The 22,060-nt window shown below is 43.1% G+C and overlaps 1 protein-coding gene across 4 annotated transcripts in view; it reads left to right on the top strand.

The window, feature by feature from the left end:
* FHAD1 (forkhead associated phosphopeptide binding domain 1) overlaps positions 1-22,060 on the top strand; it is a 68,619-nt gene that overhangs the window by 32,701 nt on the left and 13,858 nt on the right. For all 4 annotated transcript variants that reach the window (XM_048825091.2, XM_048825093.2, XM_048825092.2 and 1 more), the window contains exons 16-27: positions 1,968-2,038; positions 2,378-2,515; positions 4,256-4,363; positions 5,221-5,310; positions 5,867-6,092; positions 6,542-6,623; positions 7,727-7,833; positions 13,695-13,854; positions 14,194-14,323; positions 17,429-17,564; positions 19,425-19,549; positions 20,579-20,674. In XM_048825091.2, the coding sequence (XP_048681048.2) occupies positions 1,968-2,038; positions 2,378-2,515; positions 4,256-4,363; positions 5,221-5,310; positions 5,867-6,092; positions 6,542-6,623; positions 7,727-7,833; positions 13,695-13,854; positions 14,194-14,323; positions 17,429-17,564; positions 19,425-19,549; positions 20,579-20,674 (1,469 nt within the window). The remainder of the gene's footprint in view (positions 1-1,967; positions 2,039-2,377; positions 2,516-4,255; positions 4,364-5,220; positions 5,311-5,866; positions 6,093-6,541; positions 6,624-7,726; positions 7,834-13,694; positions 13,855-14,193; positions 14,324-17,428; positions 17,565-19,424; positions 19,550-20,578; positions 20,675-22,060) is intronic.

The following is a 22,060-nucleotide window of genomic DNA, read 5'->3' as shown; positions in this document are numbered from 1 at the left end:
CCCTTCCACTTTAATCTGTATTGTGAAACAGAGCCGTTTCTATTCTGATTTACTGAAAATAAGTTAACTTCGTGAGTGGAAAAACAAATAGCTTTTTATGTCTTGATGCAGAACAATACATCATGTCATGCAGCTCACATTATGTAATCTGATCCAGAGGTGATTCCTTGCACTGAGAAGAGGAGAAATTAACTTTTCTCTCACATGGTGCTTGCCTACAGAGCTGTAAATTGTGTATCTACTCATACAATTTGAATTAAAAGGGTGCAGGAAGGCAGGAGGATGGCAAGAGAACCCACACTGTTTAGGGAAACGATGCTAGGACTGTTTAAACGCTGTTGTGGTTAGCATGGTTTTAAACTTAGTGCCAAAAAGGCCTAAGAATGACATTTACCAAAGGGAAAGTTGATTCCTCCTCTTTTGAAGGAATCCCCAAAGCAGAAATAAGTTGAAACACAGCAACAATGGTAGCGTCATTAAGCAACACCATCATTTTGTGATCATCCTTTCAGGGGAAAGTACTAGTTTCAGGCTGTTCTTAAAATGAACCTCAGTTCCGGGGGACATTTTATTGTGGCTATGTTGCAGGTATTGGCCCATTGATTTCTTTGATTATTTTGCATGATCTCTTCAAATAGCTAGTTTTCTTAGCTTAAAACATACCCTGTAGCATGTTATAGACCACAGTGTCTCATGAAACCACATGGGTGTTGTATGCATATGTTTTCCTCATCCAATTAGCAAATGATGACAGGGATAAATTGTCTGTATCTTGAATAACACATCCAAAACGACATCTACTCTGCATTTTTGGGATCTATATATCAGTAACGATACTTAGCACTTGACAAACATGACACTCCTCACAACACACATATGAAGTAGCTAATTATTAGCGCCATGTCGCACATGAGGACACTGAAGCACAGAGAGGTTTAAGAGAGTCACTGGTGGAACTGGGACAAGAACCCAGGAGTTCTTGGCTCTCTTGTTACTAGCCAGTGCTGCCTCTCCAGTATGAGCAAGTGATTCTTATCCAGTGACAATATGCTTCTCCATTGAAGTGTGAAATAGCTGGTAGTTGTGCCCTCTTGATCACAGACTAGTTACTACATAAATAAATGAATAGGCAGTGTGTTCCTTTCCTGTGTGAAAACAGCAGAAGGAAAGAATTTATGCTCATTAACCTACTACTTCTGAGCACCAAAGCATGAACTGCATCTTCTCCTCAGGACTGAAGGACAGCATGGAAAGGGCAAAGCAGGTGGCCTCAAATTCACACATAAATCAGAAAATCCTGAACAGTAGATTTAAAGAAGATCCCATGGGTCTCAGCCCATTCCATAAAGTGTCCCCACCAGAGTGTGATTCCAGGTTCTTCCCTGCGTTAGTAGCAATACTAGTTCTATTGCCATACAACCACTCCCAGTCTCACAGTTATTGTAACGGCTCGCAAAGGCCATGGAGGGGGGAGAGAGAAGGAGGAGGGCAAAAAGTTATGCTGCTCCAAGTAGTATCAACTCCTGAAGCTGTTTCCCACATTTGTTTTATGTATCTGTGAGATGAACATGCCATGTAGAGCCTCTGTTCCTTGATTTCTCTCAGGCCCTTCCCTTCTCAGAGCGTGGATTGTGCACACGTATTTGGTAAAGAGGGGGCTAGTAGTAGCTACACCGTGGCATTGAATGATTCCATGGAGGCCATTTTCTGACTCTCTTACATCTGTTTGGTCTCCTCAGCATTGTAAAAGGGAGGATAGAACCTATAGTGAGGACAGTGAAATCTAGGATTAAAAAGGCCAACCTTGAAGCTCTTGATTTAGAAAGCAAAACAAACAGCACCCTTGGCTAGGCCTTTTCATGCATCATCACATTCCTTTGGTAAATGACCAGAAGTGAGAAAAACCCCAGGTAATAAAAAAGAGATTATATAAACCCCTGTCATTTTAATTTTCATTTCTTGCCAAGGAATGGCCTCATACATGAAGAGTCTGCTGGAGAATAATCATGAAACTATGGGCAGAATTCAAACATTGCAGGTAAAAAAAAAAAAGTCATAAGACACTTTGAGTGGATTTGTATTAAAAGAAAATATGGTGATAACTATTAGCGATCTGGTTTAGAGACTTTGATTGATTAATCCAGAGTGGAGCAGAGATGTGAAGTGTAGGATATGCCTGCAATGCAGTGTTATGGAAACGTTCTATGTCCAATGCCAGCTTTATAGATGAATTCTTTTTTCAGAAGTCACTAATTACAAATGTCATTTAAACATCATTCTTTTCTGAACAGTTTGTTAAAATGTTAGTGAATGTCCTTCTTCTTATGCTTAAAGGGCCAGTTCCTTAATATCTTTGTTTTCTAACATTTCTCTGTAGGCCCAATTAGACAAATTACAGGAATCCCAGAATTCTGTGCTACACGAGAAGCTGAATGAACTAAAAGTGGAACATGAGAAAGAATTACAGGACAAGATAAAACTAATACTTTTAGAAAAAGAGGAAGAAAATAAAAAGGTATAGTAAAGCAGTTTATTTTTAAAAATACAGTATGTTTCTTTTATGCACAAACAATATATTCAAATACATTGTTGTGTTTTGCATGTATAAAGAAGATAAACTCTAGCCCCAAAATTCAGATCCAGATCCAAACTTCTAAAAAGTCCAGGGGTGAAATCCTGGCAGCTTTGAAGTCAATGGGAGTTTTGCCATTGTCTTCAATGGAGCCAGGCTTTTACCCCAGATCTGGTGCTTTGCTTTGGGCCCATATCTGTATGTTTCTGTTAAAGTCAGGAGAGATATCAAGACTTGCAGTTATTGCACAGATATTAAATGAATATAAGTAGGGGCCAGTAGAGAACAATAATGTCTCTGTTAAATGCATTGTTGTCTAAGGTTTAGAGCAGGGGTTCCCAAACTTGGTTTGCTGCTTGTTCAGGGTAAGCCCCTGGCGGGCCACGAGACACTTTGTTACCCATGGTTTAGAGCAACAAATTGAGAATCAGGAGCCCTTCTGTTCACAGCTCCACAGCTGACTCCTCATTGGAGCCTGGGCAAAAAAATGTAAACCATTCTGGGTATCGGATGACTCATATTTCAAATGGGGTAATAATAGATTAATTTACCTCACAGTATGTTTGTGAAATGCTTTGATAATTTTGTATGAAAGATGCTTTATAGAAGTACTATAATGTATTCAGTAGTGATATTGTCTAGAATAACTCCCCGGGAGGCTGAAGCTGGAATTTGCATCTCACCTTTTCCTCCCCCCCTCACATGGCCACACGGGTGGAATGCATATTATAGGGCTGTTTGTGAACGAAGGGATGATGGCATAAATGTATCTCTATAAAACTGCTGTAGCCTCTGTTGTGGAAACAGCTCTCCACAATTGAAATTATATCAACATATATATTTGTGAAGAAAAATATCCCTGTTAGGTCAGATTTGGGGCTGTCTCTTTACTAGTCTTCACTGACTTCCTTTAAATTCAGGGAAATACAGATCTTCACAAGATCTGGGGTGAGTGGGGGACACACTTACTTTTTAAAAAAAAATCACAGTTCTCTCCAACTTGACTTAATTTCTTGCTAGTAGCCATATTTCAAATGACACTGTGTATTACAAATTTGCCTGAATTATTCATGAGTCTCCTCTTGAACATCCTTCCGAGACTTCTGGTTTTCAAATTAATCAGTTGATCAGCAGACCATTCACTTCCTCTTTTAGTTTTGTGATCTCTGCAGTATCTCTGGTGAAGCATTCTTCACTCTTCTTTTTAAAATTGTGCCAAGTCCAGCTAACCTTCCTTCGTAATCCATCCTCCCTTCAAAACCCTGACTCATATTAAGAAAAGGAGTACTTGTGGCACCTTAGAGACTAACCAATTTATTTGAGCATAAGCTTTCGTGAGCTACAGCTCACTTCATCGGATGCATCCGATGAAGTGAGCTATAGCTCACAAAAGCTTATGTTCAAATAAATTGGTTAGTCTCTAAGGTGCCACAAGTACTCCTTTCCTTTTTGCGAATACAGACTAACACAGCTGCTACTCTGAATGACTCATATTAGTTGCTCTCTGCCTTTTCCGTCTCAGCAATGTCCTTCCTCTAAATAATATTTCTTTATTTGTTACACAAACTGTCATAAATATAAAGGGAAGGGTAAACACCTTTAAAATCCCTCCTGGCCTTCCCTTTATATTTATGACACAAACCGTCGGCACTTGGGTGATGATAATTTGATATGTTTTCTCAGATTCTGGACAGTGCTGTTGCCCAAGAAAAAGACAAATTAAAGGAATCTGTGGAGGAAGAAAAGAAAAAGGTCCAACATTTGGAAAATCAATGGAGACATTTGACTGAGGTATTTAGAAAACCAAAGAGATGAAATAGAACATCCTACATTCCCATTTTCAAAATCCACTCCAACCTTGGAGCCCATTGGATTTTGTTCCATCAAGAGTTTCAATTTCAGGCAAAACTTCAACAGGAGATCAACGTGTTAGCTATACATCCAACATGTGTATGCACACACCAAACACACATGCTTTGGAATAACCTTTTTGGGTATGTGCCAGTCATCCATAGGGCTCTGAAATTATTAAAGACCTAGAAGCAAGGGAAGCAGCCAGTAAGTAAAGCAGACGAGGATCTGCACCACTTTATTTATAGTCAGATCAATGCACCTGCAGCTGTATTTCTTTGCAGCAACAGTGATGTGCAGCCAAGTTCTCTTTTCCCTGTTGGTGTTCCCAGGCCTATATATATTTTCTTTGTCCCTATTCAAAAGGATATATTTGGCACCAATTGGAATTAACTCTGGTACAGTAATAGCTAGTGACCTCTGACATTTTTTTTTAATCTTTGTAGTAGAATGCAAAGTACATAATTTTGAGTTTCTCCAGTTGAAATATTTAATATTCACAATTTTAAAAAATAATTACTATATACACTTATTTCTTAGATTTACTGCAAATTCCTGGTGCTTAAATAAAAAATGTAAATCATGTTTATGACTATGAGCCAAATTCACGATTGGTGTAAGCAGGCACGTCACCATTGACTTCACGGGGCGTGTGCCTGCTTACACATGATGAATTTTCCCAGAGATTCCATGTCTGTAATGGGTTGAGTGGGATTCAGATAGATTTCAACTCTATTAGGAATAAAAGGAAATATTCTAGTTCTTTTTTCTCATCTACTGCTTATTTTCTGATTTAGGTAATTGAACTTAAAATGAAAGAAGAAGAAAGTGTAAATGCCAAACTGATAGAAGCAGTGGACAGCTTAGAAGAGGCTAGAAAGAGAGAGGTAACTACAGTAGAAAGGAGAATATATTTACTATGTTTTGCATTATACACATTTTTGGTTGAATGCAATTTCTTCATTGCACCTTGATGAGCCAGGCTGGTTCAAGCACATCCAGAGCCCCCTGCAAACCTCTTCATTTGAGGGGTCACCTCCTATGTAACTGTAACCTACATGAGAAGTTTGTGGATATTGTAGTAGTAGCTCATGCTTCTAGCTCTGTAGGTCCCAGGCTCAAGCAGGGTCAGTTACATAATCAGTCAAAGGTTTCAGAGCGGTAGCCATGTTAGTCTGTATCAGCAAAAAAAAACCAAGGAGTCCTTGTGGCACCTTACAGACTAACAAATTTGGGCTGGGACTGGGAACGGTTCTCAGGTCTTGCTACTGTTCATGAAACACAGGTTGTTCCTACACTCCTTTTATGATATGGAAGAAAAGTTTGGAGCAGAGCTTTGAAAAATTTCCACAGTATCTACTAGCCTGAGGATTAAGCTCATTATCCCTTTTAAAAAATGTTTAAAGTTAAACACTTCTCAGAGTCTTAACAAATGTTTCCTAGGCCATGTTGCAAGAGCACCTGTTGATGCAAGACAAACATCTAACACTCATTCAGGATGAGAATGAGTTACTGAAGCAGAAAATTCAGAAAGAAATAATGGAATATAAAGAACAAATCAAGCAACATTCAGAGACAATTGTGGCTTTAGAAGACAGACTGCTGGAGGCCACACAGCATCAGAAGAATATAGAGGAGGAAAATTTAGCTCTACGGGAAAAAATAGAAAGTAGGTAAATTAAGTAGGTAAATTAAGTTAATGCTTAAGAGTTAAGCATGTCTTAAGTGCACCTGAATAGGGATGGATTTAAGTACATGTTTAAAAGCTTTCCTGAATTGGGGCCTAAGTGACTGACAGGATGAAGGACCAAATCTAACATTTTCTGTATAATGTGCCAGGGTTGCTAAGACAAATATTTCCTTGTGCTGGCTTGCTGCCTATTAATACAAAGACATTAATGTCTGGATTTGAACAGACAGACTTACAAAAAGAAAGACCCTAATCAAATAATGTAATTAATTTGTTGATGGGAAATCTATTCAACAATCTCTCAAAAGCCCTCTATTAAACTAAGGTTGCACCAGAAAAGCAAACAGACCTCAAGTATCCATAGGTTTTGAGAATAAACTAGTAACTTTTAGTTAATTGTAGGTAGTCAGTTTTATTTTTTTCTTTAGTATTTCAGAAAGAGCCTCAGCAGTCAACATCGTCTATTTCACAAGAGCTTTCTGACAATGAAGAGGCCCATGTTCTTCTGATGTAAGCAGCTGACAACTATTCTCTGATTTTGATCGTCATATAAAAGCGTTTAAGGAAAACTAGTAATCAGTAACAGACTTTTAAAAAGATCAAAGGCCTGATTCTCATTTAGATGAAGCCCCCTTTATATCACTCTGGCTATATAAAGGAGCCTTCCCGTGGGTGTAAATGGAAGTTATTCACGCTTTCAGGTCCCTAAGGGTATGTCTACACAGCAAAGAAAAACCCATGGCTGGCCCGTGCCAGCTGACTTGGACTCACAGGGTTCAGGCTGCTGGGCTGTTTCATTGTCATGTAGACTTCTGGACTCGGGCTGGAGCCTGAGCACGGGACTCTCCCATCCCGCAGGATCCTAGAGCCCAGGCTCCAGCCCAGGCCTGGAAATCTACACAGCAATCAAACAGCCCCGTGAGCCCAAGTTGGCTGGCATGGGCCAGCCATGGGCTTTTCTTTGCTGTGTAGACATACCCTTAGTGTAAATGAGAATCAGGTCCAGAACATCTAATAAATGTGCATAGAGGCCCATATAAATGTAAATGATTTGTATGTGAGAAGGGAGCCAGTCTTTATATCATCTTATTTTTGTGGTTTTTCTTCTGCTCAGGATCACTTCTGGGGACTTAAAGTATATTAAGCTACAAAATCATAGAGCATGTAATTCTGACATTGCCTTGACTACTACATTCATTGCTTTTGTGGATTTGAGTATGGATGGCCAATGGACTGCCCATAGGCCAAGTGATGGCTCTCAGAGTTCTACACTGATCCACAGCTGCTCTTATCTTCACTGGGGAGCTGCATCCAGCTGAGACTATGCTATATAGTGTTCCATCTTGATTGGAGTGGTTCTGATGCAAAATATCGTGTCATTTTATCTGTCATCCATTCTGCAACATCTAGGCATGTTGGCTTGAATTAAGCAGTGAAAGAGACAGTAATACCTAACGCTACATGCCTGGGTTTAGGGGATTTAAAATCGTATTTTTAAAATAAGGTGTGTGTATTACTTATATGATCTTACCCTACATGACATGTACACGTTAAGTAATATTAATCTTTCAAATGAAATTGGGTTTTGCAATTATCTGTCTCATGAATTTCAGAGGAGAATTAGCAGCTGCTCGGAAGGAAATCCTGTCCAAACAGGCTATCATTTTGGGATTAAAGAAAGACCTCTCAGAAGCCAAAGCCAGAATGTCGGATATGATAGGTTTGTGAAATGTATCATGTGATTTACAGTACTGCCATGACTTCCCCCAAAACATATTTAGAGAATAGGTGTTAATGGAAGGAGACACAAGATAGTGAAAATGGATATTACTTTCTCACTGGAACATTTTCATTGAGGTTTAGGCAAAAGCAAAATTGTCTGTTCTCTTTGGCTGGGTAGATTCCACTTTGGACTTAGCAAAAAGAGACTTAGCCCTGGTCTACACTAGGACTTTAGGTCGAATTTAGCAGCGTTAAATCGATGTAAACCTGCACCCGTCCACACAATGAAGACCTTTATTTCGACTTAAAGGGCTCTTAAAATCGATTTCCTTACTCCACCCCTGACAAGTGGATTAGCGCTTAAATCGACGTTGCCGGCTCAAATTTGGGGTACTGTGGACACAATTCGATGGTATTGGCCTCCGGGAGCTATCCCAGAGTGCTCCATTATGACCGCTCTGGACAGCACTCTCAACTCAGATGCACTGGCCAGGTAGACAGGAAAAGAACCGCGAACTTTTGAATCTCATTTCCTGTTTGGCCAGCGTGGCAAGCTGCAGGTGACCATGCAGAGCTCATCAGCACAGGTGACCATGATGGAGTCCCAGAATCGCAAAAGAGCTCCAGCATGGACCGAACGGGAGGTACGGGATCTGATCGCTGTTTGGGGAGAGGAATCCGTGCTATCAGAACTCCGTTCCAGTTTTCGAAATGCCAAAACCTTTGTGAAAATCTCCCAGGGCATGAAGGACAGAGGCCATAACAGGGACCCGAAGCAGTGCCGCGTGAAACTGAAGGAGCTGAGGCAAGCCTACCAGAAAACCAGAGAGGCGAACAGCCGCTCTGGGTCAGAGCCCCAAACATGCCGCTTCTATGATGAGTTGCATGCCATTTTAGGGGGTTCAGCCACCACTACCCCAGCCGTGTTGTTTGACTCCTTCAATGGAGATGGAGGCAATATGGAAGTAGGTTTTGGGGACGAAGAAGATGATGATGAGGAGGAGGTTGTAGATAGCTCACAGCAAGCAAGCGGAGAAACCGGTTTTCCCGACAGCCAGGAACTGTTTCTCACCCTAGACCTGGAGCCAGTACCCCCCGAACCCACCCAAGGCTGCCTCCTGGACCCAGCAGGCGGAGAAGGGACCTCTGGTGAGTGTACCGTTTAAAATACTATACATGGTTTAAAAGCAAGCATGTGAAAGGATTACTTTGCCCTGGCATTTGCGGTTCTCCTAGATGTAGTCCTAAAGCCTTTGCAAAAGGTTTCTGGGGAGGGCAGCCTTATTGCGTCCTTCATGGTAGGACACTTTACCACTCCAGGCCAGTAACACGTACTCGGGAATCATTGTAGAACAAAGCATTGCAGTGTATGTTTGCTGGCATTCAAACAACATCCGTTCTTTATCTCTCTGTGTTATCCTCAGGAGAGTGAGATATAATTCATGGTCACGTGGTTGAAATAGAGTGCTTTTCTTCAGGGGACACTCAGAGGAGCCCATTCCTGCTGGGCTGTTTGCCTGTGGCTAAACAGAAATGTTCCCCGCTGTTAGCCACAGGGAGGGGGGAAGGTTGAGGGGGTAGTCACGAGGTGGGAGGAGGCAAAATGCGACCTTGTAACGAAAGCACATGTGCTATGTATGTAACGTTAACAGCAAGGTTTACCCTGAAAGAGTGTAGCCACTGTTTTATAAAATGTGTCTTTTTAAATACCGCTGTCCCTTTTTTTTTTCTCCACCAGCTGCATGTGTTTCAATGATCACAGGATCTTCTCCTTCCCAGAGGCTAGTGAAGCTTAGAAAGAAAAAAAAACGCACTCGCGATGAAATGTTCTCCGAGCTCATGCTGTCCTCCCACACTGACAGAGCACAGACGAATGCGTGGAGGCAAATAATGTCAGAGTGCAGGAAAGCACAAAATGACCGGAAGGAGAGGTGGCGGGCTGAAGAGAGTAAGTGGCGGGCTGAAGAGAGTAAGTGGCGGGCTGAAGACAGGGCTGAAGCTCAAATGTGGCGGCAGCGTGATGAGAGGAGGCAGGATTCAATGCTGAGGCTGCTGCAGGACCAAACCAGTATGCTCCAGTGTATGGTTGAGCTGCAGCAAAGGCAGCTGGAGCACAGACTGCCACTGCAGCCCCTCTGTAACCAACCGCCCTCCTCCCCAAGTTCCATAGCCTCCACACCCAGACGCCCAAGAACGCGGTGGGGGGGCCTCCGGCCAACCAGCCACTCCGCCACAGAGGATTGCCCAAAAAAAAGAAGGCTGTCATTCAATAAATTTTAAAGTTGTAAACTTTTAAAGTGCTGTGCTTAAAGTGCTGTGTGGCATTTTCCTTCCCTCCTCCACCACCCCTCCTGGGCTACCTTGGTAGTCATCCCCCTATTTGTGTGATGAATGAATAAAGAATGCATGAATGTGAAGCAACAATGACTTTATTGCCTCTGCAAGCGGTGATTGAAGGGAGGAGGGGCGGGTGGTTAGCTTACAGGGAAGTAGAGTGAACCAAGGGGCGGGGGGTTTCATCAAGGAGAAACAAACAGAACTTTCACACCGTAGCCTGGCCAGTCATGAAACTGGTTTTCAAAGCTTCTCTGATGCGTACCGCGCCCTCCTGTGCTCTTCTAACTGCCCTGGTGTCTGGCTGCGCGTAACCAGCAGCCAGGCGATTTGCCTCAATGTCCCACCCCGCCATAAACGTCTCCCCCTTACTCTCACAGATATTGTGGAGCACACAGCAAGCAGTAATAACAGTGGGAATATTGGTTTCGCTGAGGTCTAAGCGAGTCAGTAAACTGCGCCAGCGCGCCTTTAAACGTCCAAATGCACATTCTACCACCATTCTGCACTTGCTCAGCCTGTAGTTGAACAGCTCCTGACTACTGTCCAGGCTGCCTGTGTACGGCTTCATGAGCCATGGCATTAAGGGGTAGGCTGGGTCCCCAAGGATACATATAGGCATTTCAACATCCCCAACAGTTATTTTCTGGTCTGGGAATAAAGTCCCTTCCTGCAGCTTTTGAAACAGACCAGAGTTCCTGAAGATGCGAGCATCATGCACCTTTCCCGGCCATCCCACGTTGATGTTGGTGAAACGTCCCTTGTGATCCACCAGAGCTTGCAGCACTATCGAAAAGTACCCCTTGCGGTTTATGTACTCGGCGGCTTGGTGCTCCGGTGCCAAGATAGGGATATGGGTTCCGTCTATAGCCCCACCACAGTTAGGGAATCCCATTGCAGCAAAGCCATCCACTATGACCTGCACATTTCCCAGGGTCACTACCCTTGATATCAGCAGATCTTTGATTGCGTGGGCTACTTGCATCACAGCAGCCCCCACAGTAGATTTGCCCACTCCAAATTGATTCCCAACTGACCGGTAGCTGTCTGGCGTTGCAAGCTTCCACAGGGCTATCGCCACTCGCTTCTCAACTGTGAGGGCTGCTCTCATCTTGGTATTCATGCGCCTCAGGGCAGGGGAAAGCAAGTCACAAAGTTCCATGAAAGTGCCCTTACGCATGTGAAAGTTTTGCAGCCACTGGGAATTGTCCCAGACCTGCAACACTATGCGGTCCCACCAGTCTGTGCTTGTTTCCCGAGCCCAGAATCGGCGTTCCACAGCATGAACCTGCCCCATTAGCACCATGATGCATGCATTGGCAGGGCCCATGCTTTCAGAGAAATCTGTGTCCATGTCCTGATCACTCACGTGACCGCGCTGACGTCGCCTCCTCGCCCGGTATCGCTTTGCCAGGTTCTGGTGCTGCATATACTGCTGGATAATGCGTGTGGTGTTTAATGTGCTCCTAATTGCCAAAGTGAGCTGAGCGGCCTCCATGCTTGCCTTGGTATGGCGTCCGCACAGAAAAAAGGCGTGGAACGATTGTCTGCCGTTGCTCTGATGGAGGGAGGGGCGACTGACGACACGGCTTACAGGGTTGGCTTCAGGGAGCTAAAATTAACAAAGGGGGTGCCTGTACATCAAGGAGTATTTCAGGCAGGACTGCACGGAGGGTTCCAATAAGAAATGGTGCACCTAAGTTATCGTTCTGATTGGAACAAGGAGGTTAGCCTGGCCTCTGATTGATACATAGCTAGATTTACCTCGCTGCACCTTCTCTGTGAGTGACTGCAGTGTGATCTAGAGGAATGAGTCCCCTAGACAGGGGAGGAGGCAAATGAGTACATAACAAATCTGGTCTATTTCTTGTTCTGAGCCACTCCATCTATCTTTTACATCTTTGGCTGGCAGCAGACGGTGCAGAAGGACTGCATGCCATCCACATCTCATGGCTGCTCGGCAGAAGATGGTACAGTACGACTGCTAGCCATCTTCATCTCTTGCCTGCCTGGCAGAAGATGGTACAATACGACTGCTAGCAATCCTCATCTCTTGCCTGCCTGGCAGAAGATGGTACAGTACGACTGCTAGCAGTCCGTATCGCCTGCCCGCTCACCATAAGACGGTTCAATAGGACTGACTGCAGGACTAAAGAGAATGACCTGGTCAAGTCACTCCAAATTTAGTCCGTGCGCCCATGTCTGCCCAGGCGCTCCCAGCCGACGTGGCCAGGAGCACCTCGGACACGACGAGGACGACTACCAGTCGTATTGCACCGTCTGCTGCCAGAAGGCAATGGGTTGCTGCTACTGTGCAGCAAAGCCGTACCTCGTCTGCCAGCACCCAGGAGACATAGGGTGACGGTTACCTGAGCGGGCTCCATGCTTGCCGTGGTATGGCGTCTGCACAGGTAACTCAGGAAAAAAGGCGCGAAACGATTGTCTGCCCTTGCTTTCACGGAGGGAGGGAGGGAACGGGGGGCCTGACGATATGTACCCAGAACCACCCGCGACAATGTTTTAGCCCCATCAGGCATTGGGATCTCAACCCAGAATTCCAATGGGCAGCGGAGACTGCGGGAACTGTGGGATAGCTACCCACAGTGCAACGCTCTGGAAGTCGACTCTAGCCTCGGTACTGTGGAAGCGCTCCGCCGAGTTAATGCACTTAATGCACTTAGAGCATTTTCTGTGGGGACACACACACTCGAATATATAAAACCGATTTCTAAAAAACCGACTTCTATAAATTCGACCTTATTCCGTAGTGTAGACATACCCTAAGATTTTCAAAAGTAGCTAGTGATTTTGGATGCCTCTATTTTTGGATGCCCAACTTGCGACACCTTGAGGGGGCCTGGTTTTCAGAAAGTGCTGGACGTCCATCTTCTGAAAGTCACGCCCCTTTAAGAGGTCTCAAGTTGGACATCCAAAATCACTAGACACTAATGAAAACTTTGGCCAGAATTCTTAAATGCTTTATCCTTTAGGGGCTTAAATATTGTCCTCTGCATAGGAAGGAAGGAATATTGTGGAACAGAGTCTGAAAGAATAGTTTTAAAACTAGAAATGTGTGTATCTGATTTATTTAGTGTGCTGGTAGCCATGGAATATGGGTGCATGTACCTACATTACAAACAGGATATTCATTTAAATTGTCCACAATAAACAATACAGCCTATCTCATCCCAGTCCTTTTCCAACCCAGAAGATAAACTGCACTAGCAATGATATAGACACAACTGCTGAAGTGAAAAGTTGTGCCTTGCTCTGAGTTCTGAGGGGCAGTAAACTCAAGCTCTAATGGACTGCCAGAGTGAGTGAGTTCTACAGCGGAGGTCCTTGGGTGTACACAGCTATGGACTGTCGGAAAAAGCACCTTCATTGATCTCAGCCATCATGATATTGCATGGGGAAGAGAGGCATTCTCCAAGGCCCTGATCCTAATAGAATTGAAGGCACCTAGCATCTGGCAGCATCAGGCACCAAGGTAGCCAATAACCACTGAAACCTCTCTCCATGCAGGAGAACTCAGTGAGAAACAAAAGATGGAACTGGAGCGGAACCTAATTCTTGTTAGAAGCCAAGAGAGTGAACTGAATGAGCTTAGAGAGAAGCTATTTGAGATGTCAGACCTTGTGGACAAGAAGGATAAAGACCTGAGAACTTCAGCTGAAGAATTAAGGTATAAGCCACCTCAACATAAAGAATAGCAGAGGCTGAGCTACCCAGCCCAGCAAAAAAAACCCACTGACTTCATAAGTCAAATCAGTATTTCATTTAGATAACTACTTCCCTTGGAAACATTTTAAAATGTAAATTTTTACTTTCCTCTGCAGAAATCTCAAACAATCTTCTACAGGGATTTGGAAGAGCCATTGCAAATTGAGTTGGAGTTTAATCACAGCTAGTTATCTATTCCTGTCTGTGCATTTGTATGCTTTAATAGTTGCTGTTTTCAGCAAACTGATTATTCACCTTCACCCATCATCCTCTTCAGCAATATTTTCTGCTCTTGACATAGGCATGAGAAAGAAAAACTGAAAAAGCTGAAGAATGCAGCAAAAGAAAAGGAGAGTGAGTTTGAAAAGCTACCACAAACAGATGTGCAGGCCAGTAACACCACAAAGGATGAAGTCCCCAAAACCAAAAAGGCAAGTCCAAATCAAAACAAGCCAAAAAACTGAGGATGCAATAGACTAAACTGAATAATAAAGAATAAACAATTGTTAAATAAAGAAAACCTAGAGCAATATGTCCTTGATGCAGTAACAGAATCAAACTGAATGGGCAAGGCCTGGTCAACAACCTATGAGAAGCAATATCCAGAGATCAAAAGGAAGAGAGAGAAAGGAGCCACAATATTTCATAACATTTTCCATTTTCCTTTTGATCTGAGATGTTTGTTTCACTAAGGGCTGCTCTTTAATCAGACACTGCTCCTGATTCTGATCTCACTTACACCAAGTACACTTACATCAGAGTACACCAGTTGAAGTCAGTGGAGTTACAGTGGTGTAAACCTGTACAGTGGTGAGATGAGAATCAGGCTGCTGGATCCATTGCTTTCTGGCATATATTTGAAATTTTCACTGCTAGATCTGGTGCTGTAGGCAGCTGTGAGGGAAGGAGGTGGAGGTAGGGGTGACCAGATGTCCCGATTTTATAGGGACAGTCCTGATTTTGGGGTCTTTTTCTTATATAGGCTCCTATTACTCCCCACCCCCTGTCCTGATTTTTCACACTTTTTGTCTGGTCACCCTAGGTGGAGGGTTGTATTTACTTCCTGCCTTTAGGTGGATTGGGCCAGGGAGCAACATCTTTAGTCTCAGACCAGAGCAATGGAAAAAATTGGTTACTCACTGCCTTGATGAGTCTAGTGCTTTCCAGCAGGCTTTCCTGGTATATATTTTTGTAGTGGTAATGGTTTTACTGTGTAGCTGTGTGCTATGTATGTTATGCACCATCAGGTTGTGCACCTAACTATCCTAGGCCATTGTATAATCTGACTATTGCTACCCTTGTCGTTCCTTCACTTCCCCCACCCCTGCCTCTTCTGTTCTTTAACCTCTTTTGCTGCATCTTGTCCTAAATTAGAGTACACATTTTTCAGGACAAGGATTGTTTCTTTCTATGTGTTTGTACAATTTGTAACACAAAAAGATGCTGAATTTGATTGGGGCCTTTGGGTGCTACCACAATACCAATAAATGTGATATTGATGTAGAAGTGGGATTTATGATGGATGGCTTTATTGACCATAACAGTAGTAAGAAGAAAATGATAAAATATTTTAAAGTAAAGTAGCTTTAAAGTTCTTGAACAAGAGTTTGTTTACTTGGCTTTGTCATAGAAGTACATTCACTGTTAGACAACCAACATTCTCTAATGGGCTAAGCCCAGGACTGAGAGTCAGAAATTTGAGATTTCTACCCAGTTCTGCCAATTCTGCCACTGACATGCTGGCCCTGGGCAAATCGCTTACTCTGAAATTCTCAAAAGTGGCCTGATTTCCAGGGTTGCTGAGCACCAGTGGTTTCTGTCAATGCTCTGTACTTGGGAAAGTCCAGGCCCAAGGTGTCCCCGGTCAGATACTCAAAAACTGAAGTACTCAAAATCACTAGTTTCAGAGTGGTAGCCGTGTTAGTCTGTATCAGCAAAAACGAGGGGTCCCTGTGGCACCTTAGAGACTAACAAATTTGTTTCGGCATAAGCTTTCGTGGGGTAAAACCCACTTCATCAAAATCACTAGCAACTTTTGAAATATTTTGGCCTTAATCTTTCTCATTTCCCCTTCTGCAAATTCAGGATAACAGTTCTTACATTTTGTGATGATTACTTAGCTAATGTTTGTACAGCTGTTTTGCAAATGTGAAATGTGGAAAGTGCTAAGTATTGTTTTAATTGCCAATTAGATTGTGTAAAGCAGCTTGAAAAAAGATACCATACTCTAGCTCTCCCACAGCCCATTCCTATTCTTTCCTAGGCAGATAGGGTCTAATGTACAGTATAGGATGTTTTTGTGAATAAGAAAAGGGGAAAATGTGCAGGTTTCCTGCTTTGTATTGAAATGCTGTATATATTACTGTCAAAAATACAAACAGATTCAAAAAGGATGTAATGGCAGAAAGAGGTTTTTTAATTAATGACTTTATGAAAATCCTCTGTAATAATGACAGGCAAAATGCAAGACCAACTGACTTGATTTATACAGCCAAAGTGGTGAATCGTGGCTGGGTGTTGCACTGAGAATTATCACCAGCCACTTCTTCCATACACGTAAGGTGGGGAAGTTTGCAGCTGTATATTTATCTTATAAATGAGGTGATTTTAAACAATACAATGAAAATAAGCGTTGAGACCCTAGATAGTGTCGTCCATTTATCATTAGCTGGATGCAGTTTGAATGAACATGCTTACATAGATATCTATGTATATTAATCATAAAGCCAGTCACTGGACAGTGGTGGAATACTGAAATGCATAATTTATATATATTTTTAAAAAACAAATGGGGCATAATTTATAAGCTCACCTTCAGATGTGGCGTACACAGTGAATTGCTTTGGAAACAACAAACACATCAATGTGAGATGCAGTTTCTTGAGAAGGCAGGGACGGAAATAATTGAAGAGAGCAGTGCCTTAATTTAAACCTCTGTTGAAAGGGGTTGAAAAAGCTGACTTTACATTCAGTTTATACGTTGAGACCAATGCCGAATAAGCTGCATCGAGGTGCGTCGGCCGCCACCTTGGCTGACACAGCAGAGGCTGAACCAGAGACCTCCAGAGCTAAAAAGCATGAGCGGCCACAGCTTGAACTGAAGAGCCAAAGCTTTGCAGCTAGGACAACTCCTGTCCTTTGTGGATTGATGCAGCGGGGGACCTATAACATATATTCTCCAGTGTGTTACATAGGCACTGCTAGCCAGCTGACTACTCCTGTTTTAATTCCTTATCTCTAAAACCAATGGAGAGAGCTACTTTTCTCACACCAACCAGAATTTGATTCTCAAAACACCTAAGATGACTAGCATATGACTTCTAGCTGGTGAGATCAGAATCACAAATACTGCAAGTGGGGTAATAGTTTTAAGGAAAGCTGCAGAATTTTAGGGCCCAAGCACCTGCATGTATGGGTTTACGTTGAACCAAGGTTATGATATGGCAGTTATTCAAGAGTTACATGGTGCTCGTTTGTGCAGAGCACAGTAATTTGTAATATAATCAAGGATGGTTTGGATGGGTTTCTGATTTCAGAAGCAGAATTTGGACTTGGCTGACCTAGGAGCTAAGTGTAAAGGTCTCAGACATGAGGAGATAATTCAGCGCCAAAAAGATGCACTGACTGAGCTCCGAGACAGAATCAAGACGCTGGAAAAGACTCAGCCTTTAAGTAAGTCCAGGACACAGTTCTTCTGCTAGAACATTTTTCGGTAATTGTGTAGAGTGAATATAATTGAAAGGGATACTGGGCTCTTGTACAACAGTGAAAGAATCAAATTTGTGATGTTGGGATTGCTAAATTTTCATAGTATATCATGACTAGGGCCCCAGTCCTTCTAAGACTTACCCACGTGCTTAATATTGAGCACATGAGTAGTCCCATGCAAGAAAATAGGAATACTTAGATCAGGGGTGGCCAGCCTGTGGCTCCGGAGCCTCATGCGGCTCTTCAGAAGTTAATATGCGGCTCCTTGCATAGGTGCCGACTCCGGGGCAGGAGCTAAAGACGCCAACTTTCCAATGTGTCAGTGGTGCTCACTGCTCAACCCCTGGCTCTGCCCCAGGTCCTGACCCCCACTCCACCCCTTCCCCAGAGCCTCCCCCCCCCCCCCCCGGAGCCTCTTTCATGCTGTGGAACAACTGATTATGGTGGGCAGGAGGCATGGGGAGGGAGAGGGAAGCGCTGATTGGCGGGGCTACCGGCGGGCAGGAGGCACTAGGGGTGGGATGGGGGGAGCAGACGGGGAGGCTGCTGACCTATTACTGTGGCTCTTTGGCCATGTACATTGGTAAATTCTGGCTCCTTCTCAGGCTCAGGTTGGCCACTCCTCACTGAGATGCTTAAAGTTAAGCATGCTTGTAAGTCTTTGCATGAGTGGGGCCTGAACCAGTAGAACGTTTAAACCTAGGAAAGCCAACTACCCTACACTGCGCAGCCATTGCCCTTACAGGGCCAAACCCTGCTCTTGCTTTCACCAGTGTGACTCGATGGAGTTGAATGGATTTACACTTCTGCAAAACCAGGCCCACAGTTAAATGATAATAGGTGCATACCGTGTATCATTCAAAGACAGTCAAGTGTGTACGGGTATATACGTATGAAGGGGCTCTATTCTGCTCAGAGGTTAGCAAAATGAATCCGCAAGAACAACCCTTTCAGCTCTGTTTACTATATTCTAAGATTCAGATACTGAGCAGAGTTCTGACTAGACATCGAAATATCATGGGCCACGTCTACTCCTGATATAAGCAGGCACAATGCCACTTAAGTCAATAGTTATGCCTGCTTATACCAGCAACGAACTTGGCTCTGCGAGAAGTATTAATACAGTAAATTACGTGTGTTTTTGCAGTAAGGTTCCTTTCCTGTTTTAATTTAACTTCTTTAATTATTCTCGCTCCAGGTATGCCTATATCTGAAGCTGGGCAAAGGGATTCCCAGCTCGTGTTGACATACTCACGTTGGCTTTCATCGAGCTAACCCGCTAAAAATAGTAGTGTAGCAGCATGGCTAGCCCACGCTGAGTACAAATGTGCCTGAACCCCCTGGGTACACACTTAACACTGCAAGCTTGTGCCACTGCTGGCTGTGGTACCCGGCAACACTGTCATATGTGGTTCGCTAGCTAGATCAGAGCTTGTGTGAGTATGTCTATGCGAGCTGGGAATCACACCCCTAGCTCCCAGTATAGAAGTAGCCCCATTCTCTGTCCACAATTTATATATCTTCAGGAAAATATTGAAGATAGGTATAACCCCCATAAACTTCCAGGATTAGAATAGTAATTTCCAGTGCAATCCCTAGATTTCAAACCTTGAGTACATTGTCTGATTACTAGATTTATTGTGGGTTCTGTTCCTGATTTTATGAGAAATACATTCCATGTGTTACCCGTTTTATATTTATATTTTTACAGGAAAATTTCTTCAGGAAATTTTGAGATCTATTATTAAAACAGTGTGCTTTTAGTAAATCCATTACATGTGACAACGTAACAACTCTGTGTGGGGGGTTTTCTTGTTCCCTTAGCTGTTAAAGAGAAGGTTCCTGAGCCACTTATAGTGCTAAAGAAAGACCTATCTGAGAAAATAGCTCAGAAAATAGGCTTAGAAAAGGAACGTGTGCCATCATCAATAAAAAAAATGGAGGCCAAGGTAAACAGAATTTTATATATTATTTTAGTTGTGGTTTCATTAGAATACGTAGGAACGTCTTTAAGGTGCAATAAGAAAACTACAGATAAATATTCCTTAATACCTTTGACTTTTTAGTACAGTTCCTGAAGTCATCTGTCTTTACAAAAAGTGACTTCCTGTAACTATATCTACATAGAACTTTTCCAATATCTCTCTCCTTTAACTCAGCATTACACAATGAATGTTGAGTTAACACTTTTAGGCTGAGATCTTCAAAGCTGCATAGGAGATTCAGACACCCAGTTCTCAATGTTTTTCACTTCAGTAGAACAGTGCTGATTTATACCAGCAGAGGATCTGGCCCCACTGCCCGTACATCCTCTCTGGATCCATCTTTCTAGCTGCCTTTAGGCTGTGAACCATGTAAAAAGGCAGCAAAATGTATATGGAGAACAATAAAGGAACTGCTCTGATAGTGTGAATGACTGTAAAAAAACAAGGAGGCCAACTGGTGGAATCAAGTGGCTTTTAAGTTGAAGTGAATGTTTTGATGCTCAGATTTATAGTTTTTTAAATCATTTTCTGCCTTAAAAAGTCAATGGTAATATGGGCAAGCTCTAGCTAAAGACAAGAGTGTGCTAGCAGGAAAAATAAACAGTACACATACCGCCAGTAATCACTGGGCACTGAGCAAGAGGTGAACCCTAATTAAAAGCAGGTAGAAAGCTTCATGGGAAGGTGGTGCCCCTTTGAGGGTGGGTAAGAGAGGAAAGAGGCATGGTTAACCAGAAATCAAGTGTGTTTAACATGTAATCTAGTGTTTTATCAGATACTTGCTGACAGACCCTTTGTTTAGACCCAATGCTTTACTTTGCACAACATAATAGGCCTTCTGACAGCCAGAAGTGACATGCTTTGACAAGGGTGGGTGTTTTTTCACCACAGCTTTGGGTTGTTGTGGTTGTTTTGTTTGTTTGTTTTCTGCAGGAGGGAGAACAGGATTTGGTCTACAAGTAGTAAGGCGATCCATTACTCTATCTATTTCAGCTTCCAAGCCATTTTCCCAACACATATTCAAATGTAGCCTTAGAGAGGACAGCAAAGTTGGAAATGTCTGACGCTTTAGACCTCAGCGAGAAGATGGTATGTAAATAAAAGACAAGGTACAATCACATTCAGGAACTGTATATTGTGGATCCTGTTAAAGTCAGTTTCAGAATTTAGTGATCAGCTTCCAGGTACCCTGGGAATCTCATGTATTTCTTAGAGTATGAATTCATATCTGCAGGAACTTCAAAACCTCTGTTAGCTGCCTGGGAAATATACAGTCTGAGCAGCTCCCAATGGCATGTGTTTCCTTTCCCTTCAATTTTAACCTCCAAAAAAATGTTCCCTTAAAAGACCTTAGATCTTTGAATGTCTCCTTAGCATGGCATTAAAATAAAGCCCAAATGATTTATGGAGCCAGACTGCCCTCCAGCAAATGGGCCCCTTCAATGGCATGACAGCTTAGAACTGTCGTGGATATGCGCTGGAGTATGCTTTGCCTTAAAAGAAGAGAGGATATGTAGGAATAAATAGCCTGAGACATAGGGATTTTTAAAATGTATTTAAATGTGTTGGGAGAAAGTGCCATTCTTAACCTTCTCTAAAACACAGACCACACACTGTGTAAAGCCAAACACTTAGCCCCTTTCTGAGGTTTGGCAATTTAGCAATGTTTAGTTCAAGCCCTCTCCCCAACTGAGCTGCTCCTAGGGTTCCTACCTCTGAACTGCTCTTCTGTCTCTACTGCCGCCTGCCTTGTAGCAGAATGGGATTATGAGCCACGCGTATTAGTGAAACAGCAAAACACACTAAATACTTTTCCATCAGAATCAAAAATTACTAACAGGGCAGGGTGTTTCCATCAAACATTACCAAGCCTGTTGTTGCCTGTGCGTTGCATGATATAAGAAGGGCTGTGTATATAGAGAAGGGGGAAGGATAGCTCAGTGGTTTGAGCATTGGCCTGCTAAACCCAGGGTTGTGAGTTCAATCCTTGCGGGGGCCATTTAGGGATTGGGCCAAAAATTGGGGATTGATCCTGCTGTGAGCAGGGGGTGGGACTAGATGACCTCCTGAGGTCCCTTCCAACTCTGATATTCTATGATCCTAAACTTCAGGAGACACAGGGGCCTGAGTGTTCTGTATGCGAATAAATGGTTGGGTATCCCTCTGACTGACTGGAAGTGGAAGACAGAACCAAAAATCCAGTAAAACAATGGGTTCAACTCCTGTGATGTATTGAGGTGGAAGGAGTTTTTGATATATCTTATGTATCAGTCTAGGCCTTTATAGCCTGCCCATCATCTGAATGCTTCACCTGTGTCAGAGACTCTCCAATCTTTCCACTTTAGAAGAGGTTATCTGAGTGACACCTCTCCGCTTCCCCACAGTTTGGGTCTGAGAATGTTTCAACCTGATCCTGCATATCCCCAGTAATGGCTTTGTGAGCCACTGCTGAGAACCGCTGCCCTAGGACACAGT

The sequence above is a fragment of the Caretta caretta genome, chromosome 18, assembly GCF_965140235.1.
Source record: "Caretta caretta isolate rCarCar2 chromosome 18, rCarCar1.hap1, whole genome shotgun sequence".
Classification (NCBI taxonomy): domain Eukaryota; kingdom Metazoa; phylum Chordata; order Testudines; family Cheloniidae; genus Caretta; species Caretta caretta.
This window is presented reverse-complemented; position numbering and strand designations above follow the sequence as displayed.